Source organism: Hyaena hyaena, unplaced genomic scaffold, assembly GCF_003009895.1.
Source record: "Hyaena hyaena isolate Hyena2069 unplaced genomic scaffold, ASM300989v1 scaffold_402, whole genome shotgun sequence".
NCBI lineage: Eukaryota > Metazoa > Chordata > Mammalia > Carnivora > Hyaenidae > Hyaena > Hyaena hyaena.
In genome coordinates, this window is record NW_024081034.1 from 1,539,539 (window position 1) to 1,563,019 (window position 23,481).

At 45.2% G+C, this 23,481-nt stretch overlaps 1 protein-coding gene across 1 annotated transcript in view; it reads right to left on the reverse strand.

Moving 5' to 3' along the window:
- MAOA (monoamine oxidase A) overlaps window positions 1-23,481 on the reverse strand; it is a 70,872-nt gene that overhangs the window by 22,152 nt on the left and 25,239 nt on the right. The window contains exons 3-5 of the mRNA XM_039251915.1: window positions 20,826-20,963; window positions 2,811-2,915; window positions 1,817-1,908 (exon numbers count right to left, since the gene is read on the reverse strand). Of these exons, the coding sequence (XP_039107846.1) occupies window positions 1,817-1,908; window positions 2,811-2,915; window positions 20,826-20,963 (335 nt within the window). The remainder of the gene's footprint in view (window positions 1-1,816; window positions 1,909-2,810; window positions 2,916-20,825; window positions 20,964-23,481) is intronic.

Sequence of the window (23,481 nt, forward strand, 5' to 3'; positions counted from 1 at the left end):
CCTATGCCACCAAGCATCCATTCTTGTCTTCCCCGGTCCACTGTGTCTCACACCTGAAAGATACCACCCCTCACACGTTTCATTCTTACTCTTTCTCCCACCAATTGGGAGATTGTAAGATACTACCCCCCCTCCCCTCCCCGCCACCATCCAGCCTTTCTATCAGCACACACTGTGGCTCATTCATGGAGGATACCATCTGCATATACCGTCCACCTTTCATTTCTCCCTCCTTCCACTGCGGCTCATTCCTTGAAGATACCATTCCCCCACACCATCCACACTTCCTACTCTCCCCATCTGTTATAGTTCATTCCTGGAACATGCCATCCCCACACCATCCATCCATCCACCGGGTCTCCCCACATTCACTGTGACACATCCCTTGTTGATATCATATTCCTACATCATTCCCCACTTCCTGTCTATCCCCCAGTACTATGGCTCATTTCTGGAAGAGTCTTCCTCCCACACCATCCATTTCTCCTCTCTCTCCCCCAACCTCTATGTGGCATTCCGGGAAGATACCTTGTCCCTCACACTATCCACCCTTTTCCTGTCTCCTCTCATCCACTGTGACTCATTTTTAGTTGACACACTAAGTCCTTGGCTTATGTTTAACGACTGCCGCATCTGGGAATCTCTCCCTTACTCTCAGGTCAAGTTCCCTGTTAGTTGCTCACATTACTTTATGAAATTATGTGTATAATGTGAGTCTCTCCTGTGAGAAAAATATTACTTCCGTGAGTTTAGGGGCCGTGCCTAACAAATTCTCCACCATTCCTCACCGCTGGTATAGTGCCTTCACATAGCAGCCCCAGAAAGCTGACTAAATGATCTGTAAGTAACTCAACTAATTACACAGGTTCTCGATTAAAACATTATACAATTTCTTTTTTTAACACAGACTAGCTTTCCTTCGGTTTCCTATTTTTCTATACCTCTTTCTGTAGCTGACCACTATAGAATTTGAGTACACAATTACTTGCTCTATTGCAAATCACACAGTCCTTTCATTAAAAACCAAAAAACAAAAAACAAAAACATAAACAAAAAAACACAGGGGGGCCCGGGTGGCTCAGTCGGTTAAGCATCTGACACCAGCTCAGGTCATGATCTCGCAGTTTGTGGGTTCGAGCCCCACGTCAGGCTCTGTGCTGACAGCTCAGAGCCTGGAGCCTGCTTTGGATTCTGTGTCTCCCTCTTTCTCTGCTCCTCCCCAGCTCATGCTCTCTCTCTCTCTCATTCTTTCTCTTTCTCTCTCAAAAATAAATAAACTCTAAAAACTTAAAAAAAACAAAAACAAAACAAGAAACAAGGGGCACCTTGGGTGGCTCAGTCGGTTAAGCGTCTGACTTCAGCTCAGATCATGATCTCACAGTTCATGGGTGAGAGGAATGGGTGAAAGCCCCACCTCGGGCTTTGTGCTGATAGCCAGCTCAGAGCCTGGAGCCTGTTTCAGATTCTGTGTCTCCCTCTCTCTCTGACCCTCCCCTGCTCATGCTGTCTCTCTCTCTCTCAGAAATAAATAAAACATTAAAAAAAGTTAAAAAAAAAAAACAAAACCAAGAAACAAACAAACAAAAAACCAGTCTACATCATTCGCCTCCTCTTTTCTATTATTTTAGGTTTGTTTTATGTTCATACCCACTCAGAAGTGTCTGATGGTCCCCCAAGTTGCTGCTACCTGAAAGATCATTAGGTTTGCTCTTAACTTTTTGCCTACCGCTTGTTACGAAAAACACTGTAGTGCAAGATCAGACAGAAATGATCCAAAGAAAAGATAAAAAGTCCATTTTAAATAGTCAGGGATTACTTGGTCCAGCAGATTTCATCAATGAGATCTTTCATGGTCATCTTGTCCCATTCCTCAGCGTGTGGAGCATCCCACGGTGCATCGGCTGGAATCTGCAAGGAAGAAGGGTGGGCTGGTTACACACGGCCCACGCTTCGCTAAGAGGCTGTGATGAGCACCCCTTTGATCCAGCCTCTGTGTCTATGTCGGAATGAGTGATTGGCGTAGAATTCTATAGATAGTGGTGGGGTTGGGATGGATAGGTCTGTGGATTCTTTGTTTTAATGCTGTTGCCAGAATAATAATGATGATAATAATAAAGCAAAAAAGGGGGGAAATTACATATAAATGTATACATAAATTAATATGGAATCATGATGATATTGATCATCATTATCATGAAGTCCTCAATTTAAGTATGAGAGCCTGGGACAAGGTAAAAATGCTGTAGGGGAACAAATCCCTCTTTCCTTTACTATCTGAAGTGGCCATGAGGCGCCTGGGCGGCTCAGTCGGTTAAGTGTCCAACTTTGGCACAGATCATGAGCTCACGGTTCGTGGGTTCGAGCCCTGCATTGGGCTCTGTGCTGACAGTTCAGAGCTTGGAGCCTGTTTCAGATTCTGTATCTCCCTCTCTCTCTGACCCTCCACCTGCTCACGCTATCTCTCTCTCTCTCTCTTAGAAATAAAAAAATTAAAAAAAAAAAAAGTGGCCTCACACATGAGAAAGACAACTGGGAGCAGGATACCTAGCATAGAGCCGGAAGCACACAGGCATTCCGATCAGAGATGTCGGTTTGAATCCCGGTTCCCTTGCCGTGTGGCGTGGGGGAAGTCAGAATAACCCCCCGGGCACTCACTTGCCTTACAAGTGGAAACAGAGGAGCTGGGTGCACTGGGAATGAGATGCATGAATGTCCAGAGCAATGTCCCCTGTGCTGTCGGAAGGCTATTAAATAGCTGCTATTGTTACTTTAGTAACAGGTTATAGGTAAGCCAGACACACACGCTTTACCTCCATCCCCATGTTATCCAGGGTCCGCCACAGATTGTTGTAATCCAGATATGCGACAGGATTCCACACCGGAGGAAAGGCACCCCGAAATGGGTACGTTTTCCCCTGCAAGACAAAGGCAAAGGATAATACCTTAAATCAGGATGGCATTCTAAAAGACAAAACCAAGCCGACGCGAGCACCATTTTCAAACTGACGGTATCCCCTACTGTTGCAAAAGTGTCACCTTTGACGGAAAGTAAATAACATTTTGTCTACACAGGCCCAAAATTTCAACTAGATTAGCTGGATTTCCCTCGTGTCATGCTGCCGGTTTCTAATTTACAAGGAATCACACCTGTGAACTTATTTCTGCTTATATAGAGAAAATAAAGAAGGGTGGCGCATCCGGGGGCGCCTGGGTGGCTCAGTCGGTTGGGTGTCTGACTTCGGCTCGGGTCATGATCTCACAGCTCATGGGTTTGAGCCCCGCGTCGGGCTCTATGCTGACAGCTAGCTCAGAGCCTGGAGCCTGTCTTCAGATTCTGTGTCTCCCTCTTTCTCTGACCCTCCCCTGTTCATGCTCTCTCTCTCTCTCTCTCAGAAATAAATAAAACATTAAAAAAATTTTTTTTCTTAATTTTTGTAAGCTTATTTATTTATTTAGAGAGGGACAGACACAAGTGCAAGTGAGGGAGGGGCAGAGAGAGAGACAGAGAATCCCAAGCAGGCTCCGTGCTCCGAGCGCAGAGCCCGACACAGGGCCTGAACTCACGAAACCACGAGATCATGACCTGGGCTGAAACCAAGAGTCAGATGCTTAATCGACTGAGCCCCCCAGGAGCCCCATAACTGTTTTGGATTTCAAAAGGTGGGGGTAGCTAAAGCAAAACTCTTGCCCATTGGGGAAGGGATGCAAGACCTAACAGCATTTGCATACATGCACGCATGCATGCGCGCGCGCGCGCACACACACACACACACACACACACACACTTTAACGTGGTAACAAAAGATGGCAGCCATTAAGTGACAACTAATTTTGCCTGCCACAGTAGCAAATTCAAATAACCTTGGCAGATTATGTGATCTGATTTCTCATCAGAAAAACGCGATGTTGTTATGCGGCAATACAACTTTCTGAGACTCCAAAGCTTTATCATCAGCACCACCACGATCACCACCATTATTACTAACATTTATTGAGATCTCTCTCCATGCCAGGTCCTGGCTAAGCTCTTCATATGCATTATCTCGCTCCAACCCCTCGTGGAGGCAAGCGCTGTTAATATTTCCATTTTAATTAAAAAAAACTTTTTTGGTTAACATTTATTTATTATTGAGACACAGAGATGGAGCATGAGCAGGGGAGGGGCAGAGAGAGAGGGAGGACACAGAATCCAGAGCAGGCTCCAGGTTCTGAACTGTCGGCACAGAGCCCGACGTGGGGCTCGAACCCATGAGCTGTGAAATTGTGACCCGAGCCGAAGTCAGACGCTCAACCAACTGAGCCACCCAGGCGCCCCACTACTTCCATTTTATAAATGAAGAAAGTAACACCCAGGGATATTAGCTAGAAAATAGTAGAGCGGAGATTTCTTGTTCCCAAACACTTTTGCTCATACCTTTTCTGGCCTTGTACCTGGTTGATAGAATATGGAGGTAGATTTGTTTTAGGGACAACTTAACCTTCCCAACTAAATGAAAGAGAACCTGGGAAATGTGAAAGCTTAGAATCTTCCACACACATCTTTTGTGTTTCTAAGGAGTATAGAGGGAGATGAAGCAGCTCGGGAGGATTAGCTGGCCGTTGAGGGAAGAGAGTCAACCGTGGAGAACGCTGAAGTATGTGTGGAGGAAAATGGGCAGGCGTTTTACTCAGAACACAAAGCCAGCTACAGAGAGGAGGCAGACTTGGCTTAACAGGTCACAGGGAGCCTTCAGAACAACTGGTTCTCGTTACAATTCTTCCCTTCAGATCAGGAAAACTACATTTTTCTTGGTAAAACGTGTTTTTACTCAAGCAAGAGTCTCATATGAAACTGATCTGTCCTTTGAAAAAAATGGTTTTTTTTTTTTATAATAAATACAAACACGCTCAATCATCTGGGGACATTAAGAAAAGTATCATAAAGACAGTTCAATGGGGGCGCCTCGGTGGCACAGTCAGCTAAGCTTCTGATTTGTGATCTCGGCTCAGGCCATGATCTTATGGTTCGGGAGTTCAAGCCCCACATCAGACTGTGCCGATGGCTCTGAGCCTGCTTGAGATTCTGTCTCTCCTTCTCTCTGCCCCTCCCCTACCTGTGCTTTCTCTCTCTCAAAATAAATGAAGTTAAAAAAAAGAAAGAATTCAAGAAGACTAGACGGAAAAGTCTAGCCTGGAAATCTTTTTAGAAATGGGAGCCATGCTAAAATGAGCAAATCAGAGAACTCTAGATGCTGGCGAGGATGTGGAGAAACGGGCACCCTCCTACACTGTTGGTGGGAATGTAAACTGGTACAGCCCCTCTGGAAAACAGTGTGGAGTTTCCTCAGGAAACTAACAATAGAACTCCCTTATGACCCAGCAATAGCACTGCTAGGAATTTACCCAAGGGATACAGAAATGCTGAGGCATAGGAGCACATGTACCCCAATGTTCAAAGCAGCACTCTCCACAATAGCTAAAACATGGAAAGAGCCTAAGTGTCCATCAACAGATGAATGGATCAAGAAGATGTGGTTTATCTATACCATGGAATACTACATGGCAATGAGAAACAATGAAATCTGGCCATGTGTAGCAACATGGATGGACCTTGAGGGTGTTATGCTGAGCGAAATAAGTCAGGCAGAGAAGGACAAATATCATATGTTTGCACGTATAGGAGGATTAGGAGGAACTTGACGGAGGAACAAGGGGGAGAAGAAGGGGGGAAATGGTGGGGGAAAGGGAGAGAGGCAAACCATGAGAGACTCTTGAATGCTGACAAAAACTGAGGACTGATGGATGTGGGGGGAAAGGGGGGTGGGCATGGAGGAGGGCACTTTGGGGATGAGCACTGAGTGTTATGTGGAAACTAATTGGACAATAAACTATTTGTAAAAAAAAAAAAAAAAAATGGGAGCCATGCAATATTCTAAAAGAAGATCATCAAGCGCCACCACGACATTAATTTCCATTCTGTTGGCAGAGGTACCATGTTGATGAACAGATTTTTTCATAAATTAGCTTCACCCTTCGTATCTGGCTTCTCTGCTCTTTTAAAAAATTTTTTTAATGTTTATTTATTTTGAAAGAGAATCAGAACATGAGCAGGGGAGGGGCGGAGACAGAGGGAGACACAGAATCTGAAGCAGGCTCCAGGCTCCGAGCTGTCAGCACAGAGCCCAATGCGGGGCTCGAACCCACGAACCGTGAGATCATGACCCAAGCTGACGTCGGACGCTCAACCGTCTGAGCCCCCCAGGCGTCCTCTCTGCTCTTATACCACAGGAAACCACAATCCGCTCAAGAAATGCATGTATATGGGAACAGGCACCTACATGTAACCTCTACCTCTGTCAGAAACCCCCAGAAGGCTTACTGCCTCCATGGCCTGCTTCTAGACTTGACACAACTTTCTACATGTGTGAATCTCTAAAGTAGTGCACGTCCCAGAGCTGTCTCTTGATGGAGTGAGAGTGGCCCACAAACCAGACCTTCTCACTCTCTCAAATGGGATTGTACGGTTTTCTCACAAACATGGCAGCCCTTCTGCCATACTTCCAAACGGCTGCTGCTCCTTAAAAATAACGGAAAAAAAAATCTCGAGTAAAGGTCAAGTTCATGTTGTGCCTATACTCTGAAACCTTCCCACCCTTCCAGAGTGGCCTTTAATCTCTACAGCAGTGTCTTTATACACAGAAGCCGTGGTTGAGGTCCAGAAGAACACAATGTCCTTGGAACCATGCCCCAAATACTTAAGTCCCTTTGAGAAACCACATCCTTAATCTACATCCTTAATGTTCATAATAACAAGAGACTATTGCCAGGAGATGGCAGTTTAGGGCTCCCACATCATTCTTTATCGTTGGTCCTGGAAGACAAAGCAAGTGCAGAGTAAGCAAGTAATATTTACTGACCAGCAGCCTTGCTGGGAAAGTTTCATCTCTCTGGACTTTTATTATTTTAGTTAAACAAAAGGAAGTGGGTGTTATTAAAGAGTATCACAGGCCACCGAGGAAGGCTGGCAAATATTTTTTAAATCATCATCTTGAAAATAAACAGATATGTTCTAGAATGGTTTAGGAACAAGTCGGCCCAACCCATATGAATTCCCTGGCACCCTTCCAGGCCCACTGCTTGGTGACAAGCCTATAAGAGAACGCTTTTGGTTTGTTTTCTACCGTACATAGTAATGCTTCAAATAAAGAAATCAGAGGCACCCAGGGTGGCTCAGTCGGTTAAGCATCTGACTCTTGGTTTTGGCTCGGGTCATGGTCTCACACAGTTCAAGGGTTCGAGACCCACGTCGGGCTCTGGGCGGACATTACAGCCTGCTTGGGATTCTCTCTCTCCTGTCTCTTTTCTCCTCCTCGAGCACGCTCTGTCTCTCTCAAAATAAATACATAAACTTAAACAAAGAAACAAAAAGACATCATCTAGGGGGGTGGAGTGTGTGACTCTTGATCTTGGTGTTGTGAGTTCGAGCCCCACGTTGGGTGCTGAGTCACTTAAAAATAAAATCTTAAAAAAAAGAAAAAGAAAGAAGAAATCCTCTAAAAAGAGACCCCTTAAGGGGCACCTGGGTGGCTCAGTTGGTTAAGTGTCCAACTTTGGCTCAAGTCATGATCTCGTGGTCCATGAGTTCGAGCCCTGCACTGGGCTCTGTGCTGACAGCTCAGAGCCTGGAGCCTACTTCCAATTCCGTTGTCTCCTTCTCTCTCTGCTCCTCCCCTGTTCATGCTCTGTCTCTCTCTGTCTCTCAGAAAAAAATGAGCATTAAAAATTAAAAAAAAAAAAAAAAAAGAGAGACCCATTAAATAGGATGACAGTACTGTGTTGTATTAGTAGGCTCTTGGGTAAGTAAAGCCAATTGACAGAGCCTTTAAAAAATTTGTTTTCCTCTTCCCCAAAGGCCGTGAACTCAGGAGAAACAGGCAGTTAGAAAAAAGAAGAAAAGGTTACACTGTGAGGATGAGTGGCTGTTTTTCCGGAGCGACTTTGTTAAGACATAATTCACGTACTCAATCATCCACCCATTGCAAGCGTACAATTCAACGGGTTCTGGCAAATTCACCAAGTTGTGCATCCATCACCACATCTGATTTGAGAACATGTCTGTCCCCCTAAGAAGAAACCCTTCGTCATTAACAGTCACTCGGCCTTCTCCCCCGACCCCATTCTGAAGAACAGCCAAACTATTTTGCACAACCCCAGCACCTCTTTACATCCCCACATGTAACTGACACATTCCAATAGCTCCATTTCTTCACCAACACCACGTACTGTCCTTTCAGTTCGAGCCATCCTGGTGGGCGCAAAGTGGTATCTCAAACTAGTTTTGACTTGCATTTCCCGAATGACTGATGACAGCCAAAGTCCAAACAGGCTTGGCGAATGGATGGTCACAGTGTTCAGCCCTCACACCATCTCCATCCTTGCTGCCATGGCCACTTTGTGACGTGGGCCCACTGAACAAGCAACAATGGAAGGAGAGGGTGCGGTGGCTTTGTAATGTGTTGACTTGTCCAAGCTGAACTGGATTGCCCAGAATTTTCTTTCCTATGTATTTCTGCTAAAGGTAGGTCACAGCTGAGGGACAGAGCTAGACTGTGGTACACCATGTGGATGGGGCCGAACGGTAAGTATTGCAGGTATACCCTCCTAATCAGTGTGCCATGTTTCAAACCAACCCAAAGCCATTGGGCAAGGGAGTCCAGCTGATTCTATGCTTATAGGTCAGCTTTCCTGGATGGAGAGTAGGGCAGAGAAGGGTGGAGAGTGGATCTGAAGGAACAGGTTAAAAGATAACAAAGCCACAAGGATGAAAACTAACAAATCACTTCTGTCTGCTCTGAATCCATCACACTGGCTCCAGACTCTATCAGCTCTCGGGTATATGATTACTATTGGCCAGGCCTTAAGAAGATTGGTTCCCCCCCTTGATTTGTTCTTATCATACCATAGGTCAAAATGCATCAGGAGCTTTCTACAATGTGATCTTCGGGTTCTTCTTCTTCTTCTTTTTTTTTTTAAGTTGATTTATTTGACAGGTAGAGCGAGGATGCACGTGCGCACAAGTGAGGGAGGGGCAGAGAGAGAGGGAGAAATAGATTTCCAAGCAGGCAGTGTCAGCATGGACCCCAATGTAAGGCTCAAACTCATGAACAATGAGATCATGACCTCAGCCGAAATCAAGAGCCAGACACATAATTAACCGAGCCACCCAGGCGCCCAATAAACCATTTCTTTTGAATCCTTCTTTTCATTAAACTTTATTTAAAACTGGGGTGCCTGAGTGGCTCAGTCGGTTAAGTGTCCGACTTCGGCTCAGGTCATGATCTCACAGTTTGTGGGTTCAAGCCCCGCGTCGGGCTCTGTTCTGACAGCTCAGAGCCTGGAGCCTGCCTCAGATTCTGTGTCTCCCTCTCTCTCTGACCCTCCCCTGCTCACGGTCTCTCTCTCTCTCTCTTTCCTAGAAATTTAAAAAAAACAAAAAACAAAAAACAAAAAACAAAAAACACAAAAAACAAAAAAAAATACTAAAGGATTCTTGGGGCACCTGGGTGGCTTAGTCGGTTAAGCGTCCGACTTTCACTTAGGTCATGATCTCGCGGTTCGTGGGTTCGAGCCCCGCGTCGGGCTCTGTGCTGACTGCCAGCTCAGAGCCTGAAGCCTGTGTTTCAGTCTGTGACTCCCTCTCTCTCTGACCCTCCCCTGCTCACGGTCTCTCTCTCTCTCTCTTTCCTAGAAATTTAAAAAAAACAAAAAACAAAAAACAAAAAACAAAAAACACAAAAAACAAAAAAAAATACTAAAGGAAATGCTACTTTCTGTTGTGGTTGCCCATTTCCTTCATTAATATTTCTTTTCTCTCATACTTTTTTCTTAAAAAAATCATTTACTTGCTTGACTATTACTATGCCCAGATTTCGTGTCTGATTTCTCTTGGTTTTCATTGCTCCTAGTTAAAATCTTGTGATTGTCGGGTGTCTGGGTGGCTCAGTCGGTTAAGCGTTCAACTTCGGCTCAGGTCATGATTTCACAGTTTGTGGGTTCGAGCCTCTCATCGAGGTCTGTGCTGACAGCTCAGAGCCTGGAGCCTGCTTCAGATTCTGTATCTCCCTCTCTCTTTGACCCTACCCCGCTCATGCTGTCTCTATCTCTCTCAGAAATAAATAAAAACATTAAAAAAGTTTTTTTTAAATAAATAAAATCTTGTAATCGTCATAAATGAGATGCATCGCAGGTAAAAAATTTGGGCAGCTTTAGTGGTTGTGGGAGGGGGGATGGACTCAATGGGTAAGGGGCATTCTGGAATGTACTCTTGAAATCATTGTTGCACTATATGCTAACTTGGATGTAAATTAAAAATAAATAAATAAGATTGGGGTAGCTTTTGAATTTAGCAAGATCACTATGTCTTTGAAGATACTCAGAAGTCCACATTACATATATATTAGATCTGTTGCATATATGTGGGTATATATGTATGTGCGTGTACGTGTATAATTTGTTTAATCTCAGCTGGTGCCTGTCACTAGAGTTCATGACCCCATGATCTTGGTCTAGACTCCCTGTCCCTCCCCTCTGTGCCTCAGTCTCCTGGAAAACTGGATCTGCACTGCCACTGAGCCAGACCCTCTCAGGAGCCTAAGATGCTTTCTAGATGGGGAGGTTGTAGGGATGAGTAAACACCGATCTGAGAGAAATGTGGTCCCAAAGATTCCATGTAGCTGCCGAAGTCAGAAACCACTTCAGCTTCCTCTGGTGGACTGGGGCCCTTTGTTTGCTGCCCTTGGCACCTTGCCATTTTCTACAGCGCGTTAAACTGATTTATATAAGAACTTTTCCAACGAATTTCAACACACCTTAGAAAGACTGGGCCTCACACATGTTTATAGCTCCTACACTCCCTGTACATTCCAAGGTTCTGAGAAACGCTCGTTAAAGGAAGGGCTATAAAAGGGGGAAATACAATTCATGCGTTTATGGAAGTAATCTCTACACCCAACGTGGGGCTTGAACTCACAACCTGGAGATCAAGAGTCACTTGCTCTACCAACTGAGCCATCCGGGCGCCCCTCTTTCTTCAGACAAGATCTTCTAATAAATGCCAATTTAGCATTTCTTATGGTCAATGCCGTGTACATATCTTTTCTAAAATAGCCATAACCAGGGGTGCCTGGGTGGCTCAGCTGGTTAAGTGTCCGACTTTGACTCAGGTCATGATCGCACAATTCATGAGTTCAAGTCCCACGTCGGGCTCTTTGCTGACAGCTTGGAGCCTGGAGCCAGCTTTGGATTCTGTGTCTCCCTCTCTCTCTGCCCCTCCCTTGCTCATGCTCTATCTCTCAAAAATGAATAAAAACATTAAAAAATGTTTTAAAAAATTGCCATCACCAATATTACCATCAAATTTCCTAGAACTCTGTATGTGTAAGGTGTTGAAAGGAAGAGAAAAAGATGGAACTCTCTAAAACCATTTCCTATGTGAGTATTTCTCATGCTCTTTACGGGTTCTATATGAAAATGGGTCCCATGGTCAAAGATCTGGGGAAACGCTGGCTTAGAGATAAACAGCTTTTCTATGTTTAATTTTTATTTTCTGCCAGGCCTTACAGGACCCCTAACTTGCTAATGGATATCTTGCCACTCAAAGATAGGGATAGAACGCGGAGCATTTCCAAAATGTATCTGAACAAGAAAGCCCTTCTTTTGCAAAGTACTTTTGGCATGTTTTCTTGCTATTCTGGCTGGCGCTGGCAGGGGCCTAAGGGCACACGGGTGAACATGGGCTAGAAAGAAGAGCTCTGAAAACCAGAGGGTTTAATTTTCCAAAGGATACTAACGGGAATACATTCTCATGTGTGCGTTTCCAGAATAAGAGCGTGCGTCATCCCCAACCCCGAGTCGAATAGGAGAAAGAAAATGAAATGACTTGTTGGTCTCGCTAAAATTGCAAGTGCTCTGTTGTTGAGTCTCAAGCCTGGGACTCGGCCCCATGGAACAGGGCAGTACAAAGAGAAAGTACGTCAGAGCAGGTTGAGAGGGTCAAGGACAAAGCGGAGCTTCTTGCCAGATTGAGGGTTAACTGAGTGCATTCACCTTGTGTATCCCAGTGACTGGGCAGACACAGCCCTGCTACCGTAGGGCACGGGGTTACTGTAGTGATGTCTCAAATGATGGAAACGTGGTAAGGAGAGGGGACCAGAAGCCATTAGATCCTTAGAACAATCTCCCCCACATCTGAACATCAGGGGAGGATTTTTAAAAAAATATCTACAAATTGGGGGCGCCTGGATGGCTCAGTCGGTTGAGGGTCCGACTTCGGCTCAGGTCATGAGCTCACAGTCTGTGAGTTCGAGCCCCACATCCAGCTTGCTGCTGACAGCGTGGAGACTGCTTCGGATTCGGTGTCTCCTTCTCTCTCTGCCTGTCCCATGTTCGCACTCTCTCAAAAATAAATAAACATCTTTTTTAAGGTAAAAAAAAAAACACATAAATAAAGTCTACAGATTGGGAAAAGCCACAGACATTCAGGATTTCTTTGGTCCAAATAATTATGTAGATTAGCGACTGTGTCCACATATGTGCCCCAGGGTCAACTTCTGTGACTGCCTGCTGGGAAGCAAGTATGGGCCAGTGGGGATTTCTTCCCATCACCTATGAAGCCTGAGGTTCTCGGCAGAGACATTCACCTACTGGATATGGTTGTGGAAACGAGGACACCAGCCACTTAAGCAGGCACAGAAAATTAAATCTCAGCCTGAGGGTCCCTGTATCACTGAAGTCTGACAAATTACGCGAGCAATATAGAAAAGAAAGGAAATGGACTAGTTCAGGAATCGATCTCTGAAAAACCTGACCTGTGAAAAGTCCTTTAAAAGGAAAGGACTCAGCTCCACAGCTTTTGGGATCATAGTGTTTATTACATTCAATAATCAACACTGGGGGCGCGTGGGTGGCTCAGCCAGTTAAGTGTCCGACTTCGGCTCTGGTCATGATCCCACGGTTCATGTGTTCGAGCCCCACGTCGGGCTCTGTGCTGACAGCTCAGGGCCTGGAGCCTGCTTCCGATTCTGTGTCTTCCCCTCTCTCTGCCCCTCCCCTGCTCACGCTCTGTCTCTGTCTCTCTCAAAAATAAGTAAACATTAGGGGAGCCTGGGTGGCTCCGTCCATTGAACGTCCAACTTCGGCTCAGGCCATGAGCTCACAGCTCATGAGTTCGAGCGCCGCATCGGGCTCTGTGCTGACGGTTCGGAGCCTGGAGCCGGCTTCAGATTCTGTTTCCCTCTCTCTCTGCCCCTCCCCTGCTCACACTCGGTCTCTCTGTTTCTCAAAAATAAATAAACATTAAAAATTTTTAAATAAATAAATAAATGGAACAAACATGAAAATAGAGGGTTATATAACAGCGTTGATTCTATTAACTGTCAGGACAGGGCAAAGACAGCTAAGGGTTTCTGGCTAGGTCAGTGTGTTCATGGGGTAATGGGACTCCCTTTCTTCAGCAAGCACCCAGAATGGACCAGGGACGCCATTTACAGGACGTTCAAGGGTGTTTCAGGTTTCAACCGTTAAAGAAGGCAACTCTACAAAAGTCTGAAACTTCAGGACAGACGAATAAGTCTTCCGGCCAGGACAGTGGGCTTGTGCTCTGGGGTAAGGCAGGGAGTAGGGAATACAGAGGGGGAAACAGGGAAGAGGTAGAAAGCAAGAAGAGGGGAGGGAAAAGGAGAGGCTTTCTGACCTCGCCTTGGCAACCACATTCTACCCTGAAAGCTCAGAACCTCCAAGAGTTGAGTTATCAAGGAGATGAGCAATTTCTCTTGAGGAAGCTGCTTATGGGATGCTTCATTCCACTTACAAGGTTCTTTTTTAAAAATTTTTAAATGTTTATTAGTTTTGAGAGAGAGAGACAGAGTACGAGCAGGGGAGGGGCAGAGAGAGAGGGAGACACAGAATCCGAAGCAGGGTCCAGGCTCCGAGCTGTCAGGGCAGAACCTGACGCGGGGCTCGAACCCACAGACCACACGACCAAGACCTGAGGCTTAACCGAATGAGCCATCAAGGCGCCCCTCCACTCCCAAGGTCCTTTTTGCCATTAACTGCAATGCCCAGGCCTCACTTGAGGGTGTAACTGCAAAGGTCCACAGCCTTTGAGAAATCCTTCGTGTCTGACCTAATCCCCGTTGTGTGTTGCCACTCAAGGCCAGCTCTCTTGAGTCACAGAGGGCGACTCGGGGCTACTTCTCAATGAATGCTTGGAAAAGGACTGTTGGAATGAATTGCCCTCCATGAGAAATGAATAGGAAGAGGTGAAAAAGGGTTCAGTATGGTTGATGGGAGCACAAACATGCGAATTTACCTGATGTTGCTGAACTGTACGTCTAATGGTTAAGAAGACAAGTTTTGATGTTACGTGTATTTCACCATCATTTTTTCAAAAAAGAAAAAAATAGAGGGGTTGGGGGGAAATAACGAAAAAAGGAAAAACAATAGAAGGGGAAAAAGTCTAATCATTAACCTGACTTTGCTATGTTTTGGGCTGTGCTTCAACTGAGTTGAAGCTTTGCTCTCCACAAAACTAAATCTGAGATTCACCCCTGAAAGTTTATAGTAAAAAGAAAGGGGCCTTTGAGAGAAAATGGCTAATGCTGACCTAGCTTTCTGAACAGTACAAGGCTTTAAGAGTGATTTCTGTCACTGTGTTTTCCTGTAAACAAAAGAAATAAATGAAGTCTTTTTAACATGGAGGGGGAAGGGTGCCTGCCTGGGTGGCTCGGTTAGTTAAGAGTTCCGCTCAGGTCACGATCTCCCGGTTTCTGGGTTTGAGCCCCATGTCGAGGCTTCGCACTATGTGAACCCTCCTTGGGAGTCTGTCTCTTTCCCTCTCTCTCTGCCCCTCTTCCTCTCTCTCTCTCTCTCTCAAATATAAATAAATAAATCAATTTTTTTTTTTTTTTTAGTGGAGGAGGAAAATGAATGGAAGTTACTAAAACCTAGTTTTCACAAGCTACGTCCGTATATCTTTGTACTAAATAAGATAGACCAATGTGACACTATATGAACATTTTTAGTCTCTCTGCTTTTAAAAAACCTATGTATAACTGTAATTTATCAAAGAAAACAAATAATCCCGCTTGTCTTACTTCATTTCTATGACCAAACAGATTTTCTTATCATGAGCACATGCCCATTAGCATTTGCCTGTTCGTACCCAATTGTTTTTTTTTTTTTTCATCTCTACCCTGATTTCTACAACTTACAAATTACTCTAAATCCTCTCTCTCTCTTTTTTTTTTCTTTTTAAACCAGGCAGGATATAATGGCATAAATAAAATACTCTTATCTGGATCGTACTTTGACTAGTAAGTTCACATCCATCATTGAACAAAAAGAATGTATAGCCAACCATTCCAAACCACGCCCTAGATGTAGTATTTTAACACAATAATGGAACCCATCTGTAGTCTTCGGCCTGCTGAGCCTAACTAGGGTGGTCCGGGGGTTGCTCAAGAGTTGAGTGCTCACTGAAAGCCAGAGGGACTCCAGATCTATGGCTCAGGGTGCACGGGAAGAGGGGAAGAGAAGCCACCTTGATGAGAGACCACACGTGGCTCCAAGGCACCCCCACAGGAGCCCCTACTACCTGAGTGGCATGTTAGGACTCCAGAGCCTACTGCGGTAAGGTGCTTTTTGTCCTACCTTGGAACGGGTTATTAAAAGGGATTTACAGGGGCATCTGGGTGGCTCAGTCGGTTGAGCATCCAACTCTTGAGTTAGGCTCAGCTCATGATCCCCGGGTCATGGGATCAAGCCCTGCTTTGGCATGGAGCCTGCTTAAGATTCTCTCTCTTTCTCTGTCTGCCCCTCTTACCTACTTGTGCTCTCTGTCTCTCTAAAATAAATAAAATGGGGGTGCCCGGGTGGCTGAGTCGGTTAAGTGTCTGCCTTCGGCTCAGGTCATGATCTCGCAGTTCATGGATTCAAGCCCCATGCGGGGCTCTGTACTGACAGCTCGGACCCTGAGCCTGCTTTGGATTCTGTGTCTGCCTCTCTCTCCGTTCCTCCCCTGTTTGTGTTCTACCTCTTTTTCTCTCTCAAAATTAACTAAACATTAAAAATTTTTTAATAAAAAATAAAATGAAAAAAACTTTAAAGGGTTTACAAGCTGACTTTCTGCTCGTGGAATGAGGAACTTTGTGATGCAACCCCCAGAACCCTGAGCTCAAGAGCCAGAAAACCTTACTTTGGTGCCTAAACTTTCTGAGCCTCAGTTTTTCCATCCGTGAGATGAGGGGAAATGCTTATTACGCCAGAGGATCACGAGGCAACTCAGGTGAGGTGATGGGGTGCAATGCCAATGCATAGAGGGAGGCGGCCCGGATTCTGGGGATTATAAGAAAGGAGACAAAGACACAATGCGCAACGTCCTTACAAGAGCCTACTGCCCTTGGCTTCTTGCCTTCCCTACGGAGCTGCATTGAATGTGAAAGTCTAACTTTCTTTGAACAGGAAAGATACGTCCTCTGTGACTTGGTATGGAAGACGGTGTTAAAAGCAGCCTAAAAATATACGTCCCTGATCCAAAAGAAACACTCTATTATAAGCAACGGGTCAGAACGCAGTAATTTCTGGCAAGCATTAAGATGAACGAACAAAAAATAAATAAATAAAGGAACCCCCTGCTTTCAACATGGCCTCCCGGCTAAAACAAAGTTATCTAAGCAACACCAACAAAAAACTGACTTAGTATTCCAGAACACACGTATTCTGGAAAGCATTTGATTTCAGTCACTGACCTAGAAACCTTCAAGTAAACGGCTGTGGGAAGAAGAACCAGTGCTAGAAAAATTTGCTTGGTGAGCTGTTACTATCAGGAAAGCCTAGGTTGTTTTAAATAAACATCACACCATCCTCTAAAAAGAAATGTGTGGGGGCGCCTGGGTGGCTCCGTCGGTTAAGCGTCCGACTTCTGCTCAGGTCATGATCTCACGGTTTGTGGGTTCGAGCCCCGCGTCGGGCTCTGTGCTCACAGCTAGCTCAGAGCCTGGAGCCTGTTTCAGATTCTGTGTCTCCCTCTCTCTCTGCCCCTCCCCTGCTCGTGCTGTCTCTCTCTCGGAAATAAAACATTAAAAAAAAAAAAAGAAATGGGTGGTATATCTCTATAATCTCGCTTTTTAAACTTTATTTACTTATTGAGAGAGAGAGAGAATGAGCAACACAGAGAGGGAGACAGAGAATCCCAAGAAGTCTCTACACTGGCAGCATAGAGCCCAATGTGGGGCTTGAACCCACGAACCATGAGATCATAACCTGAGCTGAAACTGGGAGTTGGACCCTCAACTGACTGAGCCACCCAAGCGCCCCTATAGTCTTGATTTTTATTTAGGGTGTGAAAACAGGGAGAGCGTGGGAATGCAGATAAATATGTCAACTTCTCCTTCAAAGCAGCACCTGAGAAACGCAGTGGTCTACCTCTCTCTACCCTACCTGCATTATTAAGATCCAGAACAACCCATTCAAAGAAAGAAAAAAAAAAAGGAAATGAAACATTTCTTCCTTCCTCTCCAAGACTCGGCACTGTAAAACTTAACCAAAAGGCTCAACAACTCAATGAAACTTAATTCATCAAATAACTGTAATGATGGTGCGTCTAATTCACTAATGCAAGTAATAGGTCAATCCAAGAAGCACTCAAAAGTCCACCTGCTTCCCTTACACCATCCAAAGGAAAAGAACAGATAATGGTTTAAACACATTTAGCTGATGCCACTTCAAATCCGCCTTTTAGGTTCAAGACCACATGGTTAATTTAATTTCACAAAGCAGATATAGACTCCTAAATAAAGGCGTGATCACATTCACAACATTCATAAAACCGGTCTAAGAACCTGTTGTGGAAGAGTCAGGATCTTCTAGGGCGCCTGGCTGGCTCCGTCGGTAGAGCATGCAACTCGTGATCTCGGGGTTAAGAGTTCAAGTCCTACACTGGGTGTAGAGATTACTAAAATAAATACATAATCTTCAAAATAAAAGAAGAATCAGGATCTACTAAACTATTCTATGAATGAGGTAGACAGACCCTTCTCCTGGGAAGGGTCAGAGTGCAAAACACCACTAAACAGCTATCCCCGCTGCTCAGCTCAGAGGCTCAGGCTTGGAACTCCACATTGCGATGCCAAAATGTGCCCTGTAAACACAATCTAGCAAGGGTCAAGAACCATTCTTTGGTGAACACTAAGACTCATCCTTGAGGGGTACCTGGCGGGCCCAATCGGCAGAGCCCGCGACTCTTGATCTCAGGGGTTTCAAGTTCGAGGCCCACGCTGGGTGTAGGGATTACTTAAAAATAAAACTCTTAAACAAAGAACTTCCTAGACCACATTGAAACTGGCTGGATGCACTACAGTCCGCTGTCAGAAGAAACAACTGTGGCAGTCTTCAAGGCTGTGCACTGGTAAAATTTAAAAGCTACCGGGACCGTAAAGAATATGGCCTGGTTTAACTAGACAGTGGTTTAACTAGACTGGATTCACCCACTTCACTTTGGTGTTATTCACTGATAAGCATGCATGGTGGTAGATTACAGAGGCTGGGGTTGTGTCCAGAGCCAATGCAGAGAGTGTCACAAAGACAACTTGCACTATTAACTCAGAGCATGATGGTGTCGGGCCAAAGTCCATTTCCCCCCCAGAAGTGGACCCAGCGGTAAGGGTTGAGATATTTTTAAATAAGTGGAATGAGTCTTCCCTACACGGTTTGTTAACAATCTTCCACGTTTGTTAACAACCTGCCTGTCCCTAATCCAGCCGCCTCGCTTTACAGGTTGCTGGTCATTATCAAACCATCCATGACACTGAGTATTTCTCATAGCAGAAATGGTACTTTTTAATGGCGCCACTAGCAGACACGGACTCATTCAGCTCAAATAAATTAACCTCTAACTGACCCACTATTATTTTTACCCGAACACTGCTCTCCACCGTGGGTGGAAAATACGTGTTCCTTGGCAGGTTAAAGGATGTGAGAGGATCGTTTAATCGTATTTTTGTGCCCCATCTTTCCTTTAGATGAGATTGTGACTTAAAAGAAAAGAATGGGGCTTCGCACCTTAAATGTGTGTTTCTTTGGGAGCCGGGTCCTAAAACGCATGAACGGTACGAGCTCGGGAGGTAAAGCAGACCATTACTAGTTTCGTAGTCTTGTCAAGCTGCTTTCCCTCTCTGAACCTCAGTTTCCCCCCTCTGTAAAATGGGGCTAATTGTGCCTGCCTAACAAGGTGGGTGTAAGGGTTTACAGAGATCGTGCATGAAAAAGCACTTAGTGGTTTACGGTGAGACTCCAGAGCAAATAAAAACTCTCTCAGCACCTGAATGTTTGCTTCCTACTTGGACTGGAGAGTGAATTTACAGGTTATTTAGTACTCGATGCAAAGGATTTGGTCTCTCTCCCTACATTAAATATGCTAATACATGTAAAAGTGCTCAGTAAATGTTGGTTACTATCATTCTCACCATTGCCATTATATGCTGTCCAGGGAAATGCCCTGCTGTGCAGAAAACAGAAAGCAGAAGCACAGGGCCTTTTCACTTTCTTTTTCTTTTTTTCCAAATTTTTTTAATAGTTTATTGTCAAGCTGGTTCATATAATACCCAGTGCTCATCCCCACAAGTGCCCTCCCTCCATGCCCATCACCTCCGTTCCCCTCCCTCCCCACCCCCATCAGCCCTCATGATCGGGAAGCCTACCGAAGCCAGCATTTGCAAACACTCCGTATGGTTTTTTTATATGTTCTTCGTTCCTCCCTTGACCTCCCACCTCAGTTTTTCTAAAGGCTGCTGGTTTGTTTTTTCACACGTGCAACTGCCAGACCCCTCCCCGCAAGCATCCCAAACCAGATCAGAATTTCTGAAGATCGCCTGACTGCTTCCCAGTGTGCACGTACCACATGTGCCCTTGACTCCAAGCTCCAAAAGCCCCCAAAGGCTCCAGACCCACACGACTGCGTGGGCTGGAGCCGCCGAGAAAAGGATGTGATCACCGGTGTGGGAATCCTGGCACTGGAGGGAATAAATGACGCCTACCCTCGAGACCCTGGTTCTGGGAAGCGGGTTGCGAAGGCGGGTGGGACAGCCTGACCTCTCAAGGCACATTTCCAAGACTCCAGCTGCTCCGTGTTTGGCTGCAGCGAGGAAGAAGAGCTCCGGCAACAGCTGGATAGCCACAGAGATGAAACCATCTTGTTCAAACGGTAGGAAACCGCCCAGCCCGGTAGCCTTCCCAAGAGTCAAGGCCCAGTACAGACGAAATTATCAAAGTGTGCACAGAAATGTCAGGCAACGATCAGTAACCTCCTCAGTCTTAAGAAGTGGCCTCAGTCTACTGTGTTCCTTGGGCCCTTAGAATTGCCTCACAGGTGCCTCAAGGGCCGCCTGGGTCTGTGTGGGTGTGCACGCATGTGTGCGTGTGTGCGCATGCGTACGTACACACCCATGTCTGTGACAGGTGACTCCTGTCCCTGCTCCCTTGCTCCCCATGGACGCTGAAGAAGGAAGGAAGCTGAAAGCCTCATATCCTTACTCCAGTTGGACTGGGGGGTAAGGGTGCAGCGTTTAAGGATCACAGTGGGTGATGTGAAGAGGGGGCGAACTGACGCATGACCCCTTGCGGGGATTCTCAGGGTCCACAAGGATTTTTTTTTAAAAAGAAAGCAAGAAAAAGAAAGAGAAAGAAAGAAAAACTACTATAAGGCAGAGAGCCTATTTTTACAATGGCTTTGAGAAAAAACTAGGAAGGACACCGAATGTTCTCCCAAATACAACAGTCTCCCACTGGCTTACCTTGACATATTGAACAAGCCGCTCACATACGTTCACTTTGTAAGTCTCTAGACCCAGCTCCTTAGATAATCGTAGGATTCGATTCTGGGTTGGTCCCACGTAAGCCCCGCCAACATCTACGTAATTGACGTGTTCATTCTGTACAAAGAAAGGAGCCAGAAGACTTTAGTTAACACTTGGGCGGAAGAAAGTTGCTACTTCTTAATTAAAAACAAAAACATTCATTTTTTACAAGTGAAATGTGCCTATTTCTCTCTTAGAAAGTGCAGCTGAAAATAGCAATTCTTTCTCCGCCAGCCAAGAAGTGGGCACAGCCCTGGAGGACACTCATCAGAAGTAATCTGGTTTGTACAGTTACTGGTGACGCTGATTCAACAATAACGTATATAAATGGATAAAGAACGCTATCGTACATCCTGCTGACCTAGATCATTTTCAAGGCATTTCGGTTTTTATGCATACTTTTCTTTGGGGTTGTTGCTGAAGGGGCCATCCTGAGATTTATTAAGTGCAATTCTCTGATTTCCGACATATAAAGCTTTACTTTTTTTAAATGTTTTATTTCTGAGAGAGAGAGAGAGAGAGAGAGAGAGAGAGGCAGCGTGAGCAGAGAGGGTCAGAGAGAGAGGGAGACACAGAGTCCGAAGCAGGCTCCAGGCTCTGAGCTAGCTGTTAGCACAGAGGCCGACGCGGGGCTCGAACCCACGAACCATGAGATCATGACCTGAACCAAAGTTGGACACTTAACTGACCGAGCCACCCAAGCGCCCCCCAACAGATGAAGCTTTAAATCAGAGCACACCGATGGGCTCTTGAGCTTACGTTAAAATACTTTCTGGATCTTTTGTTTTTATACTTGTCCTTTTTTCATGCCTTGTTTTCCTTATGGTTTCTCATTTTAATTATGAGCTACTTATTTTCTTTGGAACTTTTGCTGTGTAACTTATTTGAGGCCATGGGGCACCTGGGTGGCTCACTCAGTTTAAATGTTCGACTCTTGACTTCGGCTCTGGTCATGATCTCATGGTTCATGGGATTGAGCCCCAACTAGGGCTCTATGCTGACAGCGCAGAACATGCTTGGAATTCTCTCCCTCCCTCTCTCTGCCCTTCCCCTGTTCAAACACGCCCGCTCTCTCTCACTCCCTCTCTCAAAAATAATTGAAAATAAAATAAAAATATTTTATTTGAGGGGCACCTGTGTCGCTCAGTCAGTTAAGTTGACCTGAGTCAACTTTGGCTCAGGTCTCAAACTCCCGGCGTCAAGCGCTCTGCTGTCAGTGCAGAGCCCGCTTCAGATCCTCCATCTCCCCTCTGGTCTACCCTTCCCCCGCTCACTCTCCCTCTCTCTCAAAAATACATAAATAAATACATAAATAAGTAATTTGAGGCCTAGGGGGAAAGGACTGGAGTCTATTTCTGCCAGCCACATTGACATTTAAACAGTCTGCCTAATATGCTGTTTCAAAGGGGTACATGCACCCTAGTGTTGATAGCAGTGCTATCAGCAATAGCCAAAGTATGGAAAGAGCCCCAAATGTCCATCGATGGAAGAATGGGTAAAGAAAATGTGATATATATATCCAACGGAGTATTACTTGGCCATCAAAAAGAATGGAATCTTGCCATTTGCAACTAAGTGTTTGGAACTAGAGAGTATTATGCTAAGCAAAATTAGTCAGTCAGAGCAAGACAAATATCACATGACTTCACTCATATGAGGACTTTACGATACAAAACAGATGAACATAAGAGAAGGGAAGCAAAAATAATATAAGAACAGGGAGGGGGACAAAAACATAAGAGACTCTCAAATATAAAGAAAAGAGGGTTACTGTAAAGATTGTGGGGGGGGGATGGGCTCTAGGGGTAAGGGGCATTAAGGAATCTACTCCTGAAATCACTATTGTACCATATGCTAACTTGGATGTAAATTTAAAAAATGAGGGGCGCCTGGGTGGCTCAGTTGGTTAAGCGTCCGGCTTTGGCTCAGGTCATGATCTCACGGTTCGTGGGTTCGAGCCCCGCATCGTACTCTGTGCTGATAGCTCAGAGCCTAGAGCCTACTTCAGATTCTGCGTCTCCCTCTCTCTCTGTCTCTCCCCTGCTCATATTCTGTCTGTCTGTCTCTCTCTCTCAAAAATAAACATTTACAGAATAAATAAAATAAACACACAAATAAATAAATAAATAGTCTGCCTGAGGTTTAGCATACCATATAGGTGGTGTAAATTTGGATGGAATCCATGAATGGGGGCAAGCTTTCTTCTTCTCCCTTTCTGAATGGTCAGCTTTATTTACATCGCACTTTCATGTATGAAGGATTCCAACTGGAGCATTTCCTATTACAATTCCCTATCTTCAACAGGCTCGGAGTTTCATCTACTGTTCCCTGTGCGCCCTGTGGCCTTCATGGTGTAATCTGCAAAGTCTTTCGGGCTGAGTAGGCATCCAAGGTGAAAGCCAAGGTTTGAGCTCATTTACTTCCTAGGCTTCGTGTCTTTGCTTTGGGGATTCACTTGTCTATTCAACAAGCAAGCACCTGCCTCTCCTACAAGGTGCCAGGCACTGTTCTAGGAGCTTCTGTTACATCAGTAAAGGAAACCAAGATCCTTGTTCTCAAGGAACTTACATTCGATGGGAAGAGACAGAAAATG